The sequence below is a fragment of the Arachis ipaensis genome, chromosome B10, assembly GCF_059453495.1.
Source record: "Arachis ipaensis isolate K30076 ecotype BB chromosome B10, ASM5945349v1, whole genome shotgun sequence".
Taxonomy (NCBI): domain Eukaryota; kingdom Viridiplantae; phylum Streptophyta; class Magnoliopsida; order Fabales; family Fabaceae; genus Arachis; species Arachis ipaensis.
In genome coordinates this window covers 52,388,961-52,396,576 of record NC_142435.1, presented here as the reverse complement: position 1 = coordinate 52,396,576, position 7,616 = coordinate 52,388,961, and the positions used below count along the sequence as shown (strand labels likewise).

General features: G+C 33.8%; 1 protein-coding gene across 1 annotated transcript; it reads right to left on the bottom strand.

The window, feature by feature from the left end:
- Positions 1 to 2,982: 2,982 nt before the first annotated feature.
- Positions 2,983 to 6,756, bottom strand: LOC148580039 (uncharacterized). Its single transcript, XM_088491576.1, has 13 exons — positions 6,555 to 6,756; positions 5,908 to 6,017; positions 5,812 to 5,826; positions 5,627 to 5,688; positions 5,185 to 5,256; positions 5,020 to 5,103; positions 4,790 to 4,879; positions 4,529 to 4,550; positions 4,107 to 4,153; positions 3,508 to 4,024; positions 3,332 to 3,418; positions 3,114 to 3,242; positions 2,983 to 3,024 (listed from the first exon to the last, which is right to left on the bottom strand). The coding sequence occupies exons 1-13, from the start codon at positions 6,754 to 6,756 to the stop codon at positions 2,983 to 2,985; spliced, it is 1,479 nt and encodes a 492-aa protein (XP_088347702.1).
- Between the last annotated feature and the right edge of the window lie 860 nt (positions 6,757 to 7,616).

Genomic DNA, 7,616 nt, shown 5'->3' with positions numbered 1-7,616 from the left:
GAGGTCTCAGAATGTAAAAGTTACATAATGTGTTCCAGAGATGTGAAATAAATCACTAAAAGTAGTTTTTATACTAAACTAGTAACTAGGGTTTATAGAAATGAGTAAATGATGCAGAAATCCACTTCCGGGCCCACTTGGTGTGTGCTTGGGCTGAGCATTGAAGCTTTCACGTGTAGAGGTCTTCCTTGGAGTTGAACGCCAGTTTGTAACTTGTTTCTGGCGTTTAACTCTGCTTTGCAACTTGTTTCTGGCGTTTAACGCCAGAATAGGGCAGAAAGCTGGCGTTGAACGCCAGTTTGCATCATTTAAACTTGGGCAAAGTATGGACTATTATATATTGCTGGAAAGCCCTGGATGTCTACTTTTCAACGCAGTTGAGAACGCACCATTTGGACTTCTGTAGCTCCAGAAAATCCACTTTGAGTGCAGGAATGTCAGAATCCAACAGCATCTGCAGTCCTTCTTCAGCCTCTGAAGCAGATTTTTGCTCAAGTCCCTCAATTTCAGCCAGAAAATACTTGAAATCATAGAAAAACACACAAACTCATAGTAAAGTCCAAAAATGTGATTTTTATTTAAAAACTAATAAAAATATATTAAAAACTAAATAAATCATACTAAAAACTATGTAAAAATAATGCCAAAAAGCGTATAAATTATCCGCTCATCAGATAACGTCATGGTTGAGATGGAAGAACTGAAATCCAAAAGGAAGGGGACATATTCACTATCTCACAAAGATTCTAACTTGGAATCCGTTAATGAGCTTCAAAGCTCTCCAAGGGTTCAAACAAGAGGACGTCCAAAAAATAGGCTAAGTTCAAAGTTGGACAAACAGATTTCAAATTCCTCAAAGAAGAAGGAAACGAAATCTCTAAGCGAGGTAAAAGTGATGTTCTTTAAATAGGTGGTAATTGAGTTTGATTATTTTGTTAATAGTTTTTCTAATATGTGATTTTATTATTTTCAATTAAACCTTTTTGATGCTGCATCAGTGGTCCAAGCAAACAACCATTATCACAGACATACTATGAATTATTAGTTCAGGGATCCAGCAGCAGCGGATAGATTTTTGGGTGTATAGTTATAGGATATTGGTGTAACGCTCAGCTTTTTGGGTGTATTTCTGAAAATTCTTGTGTTTGACATTTTAATTTTATATTTTTTAGATGTTTCTATTTATGTTAGAAATTAGTGTTCTTTTTAGTTTTTAGGATTTATGGTTTAGGGTTTTAGGGTTTTAGGGTTTTAGGATTTAGGGTTTTAGGGATTTAGGGTTTAGGATTTAGGGGTTTAAGGGTTTTGGGTTTTATGGTTTAGAGTTTAGGGGTTTAGGGGTTTAGGGTTTAGTGTTTAGGTTTTAGGGGTTTAGGGTTTTAGGGTTTAGGGTTTAGGGTTTAGGGTTTTAGGGTTTATGATTTAGGGTTTAGGAGTTTAGGTTTTAGGGGTTTAGGGTTTAGGATTTTAGGGTTTAGGAGTTTAGGATTTAGGGTTTAGGGTTTTAGGGTTTATGATTTAGGGTTTAGGAGTTTAGGTTTTAGGGGTTTAGGGTTTAAGGTTTAGGGTTTTATGGTTTAGGGGTTTAGGATTCAGGGTTTAGGGTTTAGGCTATATATTTGGGTGTATACGGGTTATATTTAGGTGCATAATTAAGGTTTAGGGTTTAGGGTTAAGATTTAGGGTTTAGGGTTTTAAGGTTTAGGGTTTAGGTTTTTAGGATATATATTTGGGTGCATAATTAAAGTTTATGGTTTAGGATTTTAGGGTTTAGGGGTTAGGGTTTAGGGTCTAGGGGTTTAGGATTTAGGTTTTAGGGATTTAGGGTTTAGGGTTTAGGGTTTAGGGATTTAGGGATTTATGGGTTTAGGATTTAGGATTTAAGGGTTTAAGGGTTTAGGATTTAGGTTTTAGGGGTTCAGTGGTTAGGGTTTAGGGTTTTAGGGTTTAGGGTTTACGGTTTAGGATTTTAGGGTTTACAGGTTTCGGGTATAGGTTTTAGGGTATATATTTGGGTGCATAATTAAAGTAATTGGGCGTATTAGTTGGTTTGGTGTTGTTTTCCTTTATTTTTTGTACCTGTAATTTATAGCTTTTGAATACAGCACAGACAGTTTATTTATGCAAACAAAATTTATAATACAACTACATTAAATATTCACAAAATTTACAAGTGTTCAAACTATTTTAAGACTAGATAAAACTGAAATCAATCACTGTCACTGTCAATATCATATAAATCTACTTGACAATATGGACTCAACAAAGCTGCAGATGGCTTGGACAATCTCATTGCTTCACTTCCCCTGATCGCTGTATCTCTGTCACTATTCATCTCATGAAAAAGAATTCGGGAAGCAAATTCATCTCTGAAGTGGTCTACCTCCGCCTACAGTTTGAAAGAATATTTTTTATTATTCAACTCTGTTAATTTAGAAAAGTAATAGAGAGTTATATAGTTTTAAATACAATTACCTAAGTCCAATTGTCCCACTCATACTTCCTCCTTTTAACGTTTTGAGGCTTGATTATTTCAAACCATTTCATGACATAAACAGCACAATCATAGCTGAAAACCAAAAATAATTTAGCAAATTAAAATAGGACAGCAAGAGAAAACACATTTTTCAGAGTGAAAGATTTGTACGGTGTTTGGTGGCCTGAAATGTCAATGTACGGAAGTTCAATTTCACGATCTTTTATCTTGAGAGGTACCCCCGATATATACCCTAATTCTTGAAATCACATACCCCTAAAAACAAAAAATAAGGCAGAATATAAGAAGGAATAAATCTAATAAATGAATACACCCAAAGGATAACACTATACACCTTACTTTCAATTAAAATACACCCAAATTTTAAAACGCAAAAAACATAAACAACTTAAAATAAATTTATTTAGCTTTATTTTGGGTTTGGAGGGACACTCCTTATGATAGGGGTCAAGTATATAAATTTTTTTCTTTCATACATTAACCACCTATATCCACCAATGTTCTGAATAGTAAACAGGTGCAAAAATCTGAAACATGTCCACATTGAACAGTGTTTTAGTTTAATTTGCACATAACCAAAGAATTGTGATAAGAAGTTTTAGAAATGAAAACTTACATATGGATGTGATGCTAATTTTGTTCGATCCAAAAATGGTATAAATATTGGGTAGTCTTCAACCTTAAATGGCTTTTTGGATTTCGGCTGTAAGAACTTCCCGCCTAGATGATTTCCAATGGTCATGTTCTGCAGCATTTGTGAAACACCAAAAGAAATCTTTTAATACACCCAAAAGATAACAAAATGCACCCAAATTTAAATACATTACACCTTACCACAATATTAGATGGGAGAAAGTAAATTTCTTCCTGGAATCTTTTACTATTTTTTTGGTTAAGGATCAGGCACATAGCAGTGACAATCTAGAAAAATAAAATAGCCAAATTAATTACATTAATCAATATTGCAGTCACATATCATAACATAATAATTAATCTTATTCTAATCTTATGTCAGCTTCGATATGTGAAGTAGCTTTTAGAGATGCAAAGTGGACTCTTGACAACACCAATGGTTGTTGGGCATTGAGTGTGCAAAGTGGATCATACTCATCAGTACTTCTGTCCTCGTATGTCCTTATACGTGTGGCCAAAAGGTAGCATTTTTCTTTCATTTCGGCCGACATTAAATTTCTCCTTGCAGGAGTTTCAAACTTGTCAAAAATCTGGCCAACAGTCTGCTTTTCAATTGGGGGACTTTTACCTTCTGCAAAATCTAGTGCTGTCTTTTCTCCACTCTTTGCAATCTTTTCCACCAGCACATCTAATTCTTCTATTAGTATTGTGGTTTTCGGACTTTTTTCCACCTGAGGTTCTGGTTGCCCCTCCCCCTCTTGGGTCGCTGTTTCTTCTTGGCTTGAATCAGTCAAACCAAGGCTGAATGATTGCCACAGAAATTCTCTAGGTACATAGGATGCTATCTGGGCTATCATCAATAGTGTAGCAGCAGTGGTTTCAGGGGCTGGATCACTGCGTGCTGACATATATCGTACTATAAGAATAAGAATAGATGAATGATATTGAAAACTAAGTTCTATTGTGCTGAACTTACATTTTAGATGGAGCTGGTGGCACCGTTGGTGTGCTTTCATCAACTTTCTAGGGTTATGGAGTGCTGCGGGGTTAGAGAAAATGAATCAAATTATAAAAAAAAATAATTATAGCTCAATTTTCAAGATATACACCCAAATAAGAAAAGATTATACCCAAACAATAATGAAATGAAACCGAATATTTTTCCTCACCTCTCTATTGGGGTGATGGTTCAAATGGTGGCACAGGGATTGCTGATGTTGTCTGGGATGAAGGTAGGCATAGTTGAATTAGAAGTCTAAACAAGACAAAAATAAAATATTAAGAAATCCCTTTAAAATAGATTATTAGAAGGTTGAAATTTAGTTATAAAACTTACATATTAAACAGTTGAGAGGGCAGTTAAAAAACGATCATCTGTTATTGAGTTGGGTCACTCACCGATTCTTCTTTCTGGCTCAACCTGAAATCCACCCAAATAAAAAGACAATACACCCAAATAATAATCAGATACACCCGGAAATGCTCTCTTTTTTTTGAGAACTTACGTAGTTGCAGATTTTTCTTTTTTTCCTGCCTTTTTTTTTCTTGAATAAAACATTAAAGGGCTTTTTGTTCTAAAATATATATATATATATATATAGGATTAGAAGAATATGGTAAAAAAAGAATTTAGAAAATGGTATTAGAAAAATAAATTACGTGCAATTCGAAGGTTTGTTTACACTGCTTTGATCCGTCTGGCCTTGAGACAAAGGATCAGTCTCGTTTGCTAAGTTTATCTCTGGCATTCTAAGTATAGAATAAATATCATTCATTAAAATTACTATTTAGTTAAATCAAGATATCAAAATTCTATCAATTAAAGGAAGAACAATAATCATCAAGCAAAACACCTTAAAAAAGGTAATATACACCTAAATTCAGCATACCCTTGTGTAGCAGCCTCTTTATTTATTTTCTTCTTTTTTGATTGTCTTAAAAATTCTTCTATTGTTTCAGTTCTAATTTTGATTCTGACAGTACATTTAAAAGTACATGTTAACAAAATATAGTTTTTATTACAGAGTATAAGATAGCTTTAGAAAGTATCTTACCCATCATAGGAATGGATTTCTTCTTCTGAAGATGAATCCTCAACTATGTGCTTTCTTTTTTTGGATTGCATCCTGAAAATAAAAAAAAATTATGAATCAGACAAATACAACAATATTGATGATGAGATATTCTCGAAAGCAGTGCATACTTTTTGGTGGGAGTGTGAATTTTTTTCTTTGATTTTTGTTTTTTAATTGGCAACCATTCTTCACTCCTGAAATTAAATGAGAAACCCTCTGTTAATACATTAAATTTTGATAGAAATAGGAAAGAAAGTGATGATAATTTTAGAATCTTACTCATCATTGGGTTCACTTTTGCTTTCTGAACTGGAATCCTCTAAAATCTGCTTCCTCTTTCTGGATTCTATTCTAGAAAGCGAACAATCATTAGGAAAAAATACCCTAAAATTGACAAAATAGACCCACAAATATTACTTACTTTTTGGCCGTCCTTTTGGGTTGTTTCCTTCTAGGTTCCTCTGAGTCTTCTTCCGAATCAGACTCAGAGAAAAAATCAACATCAGTTTCTGATGGATCACTCTCAGACAATGAACTTGGCTTCTTCTTTTTTCTTTTCTTCTTTCTTTTTTTTTTCATTTCTTTCAATTTCTTTTTTGTTTCTACCATCTTGACGATGCCCTGAAACAGAAGAAATGTAAGTTTATACCATCTAAATAAATAAAACACACCCAAATTAGAGAAGGTATTCTATTCGCTTACCATATGACCATCTATCTCTGCTCTCATCCTTGCAACCAGCTGCTCTGTGTCCCAGTTGCTAACCCAGGACAGTCCAGAATTTTCTTCTCCTTTCTTGTCCTTGTTTTTTGCTAGACGGAAATAAATTATCATCAAGGCATAGAGGCATCCATCGATTGATTTTTTGTTTTTCAGACGGTAATTTGTTATGCCTTTGATGATGAAATTCAGCACATGGGCTCACTAGTTGCCCTCCGTTATTTTCTTCATCTCAAAAATTGGAGCTATGTGCACGGAAGATACTTTACTTATTGTAGTTGGAAACAAGAACGCCATATGAATATAGAGGATGAAAATCCTCTTGAACATCAGCCGATCTTGTTCGTTTTCAACACCGATACTCATTATGTCATCGGTCAGCTTCTTTAGAGTGTTGCCTTGGAACCTTTTGAAAATCAGTTTGTTCTCTTTAGAAAGATTCCTATAACTCACTTTATTAGAAAATAGATCTCCTATAAAAAAAATAAAATAATTTATTACTTGAAATGCACCCAAATATCACTCATATGCACCTAAATTTATTACTTGATTACATGAGATCAGAATAAGATATTACGAAGAACATATTACAAAGAATGGAACTATAGAGGTTTTCTGTAATTAGTTACCTGATGTATTGAGGCCTAGGGCAGCCCCTATTGTTTTGGGTTTAACTTTAAAGGAACCATAGCTTGTTTCCAGTGTGTTTTTGCCCAATTTAAAGGAGTTAGCCAACTCCTTTAATAGTTTGTGAGGCACATTCATTGGCGGGATGTGCATGAGTCCACCAAAACCTAATTCACGAACGATCGCTTTCTTTGGCTTGCTCATCTTTTCAAATTTTTCACTCAATAGTCTGGTGGCACACTTCAAGTCTTTAGTTTGCTCTAAACAAAGCAAAATTAGAGTCATTTAAATAACCTATATTTGTATTAGAAAAAATTTACTTGTTCTAAGAGATATATATATATATATACGCGCTTACATTGTATTTTTTTTCCACCTTGGTTCTTGGTTGTCATTTTTACTGTAAGGAAAAAAATACTGTCAATAGATAAAAAATGCACCCAAATACCAGAGACATACACCCAAAGACCAGTCACGTACACCCAAACACCAGCCACACACACCCAAATCCAATCCTATACATATGTTTTTTCAATTAAACGAAATTAAATGATTTCAAAATCATATTCAACTCAACCAAACATGCATAAAATGATATTATACGACTTAAGAATGATATTTAAGTTCAAAATGCCACTAGAAGCACCAATCACATTCAATACCAACATATACACCCTGAAATGCGCTATAGAGAGTTTATATGTATACAAACCTATTTAAAAAATATCCAAACATTCACAAAACAGAGTTTATATGTATAAACCCAAAAATCATTTCACTAGAAGTACGTAAAACAGCGTAAACGACTTGAAAAGTTTCATCAGAACAGGAATATGAGATCGAAACCAAGAACAGTGAAACATAGAGAGAAATACGACGATATAGTGCTTCGATTTCGAAATCAGAAACAGAAATGTCAAAAACCTAGAAGAAAAATGAAACAGTACCTTGAATAATGTTTGTTCCTTCTTTTTGGTCTTTTTTATGGAGATTTGTAAGTTTTTTTCTTGATTTCTTCTACTTTTCGCTAGGAGTTGGACGGTTTTTTCAGAGCTTTATTTGGT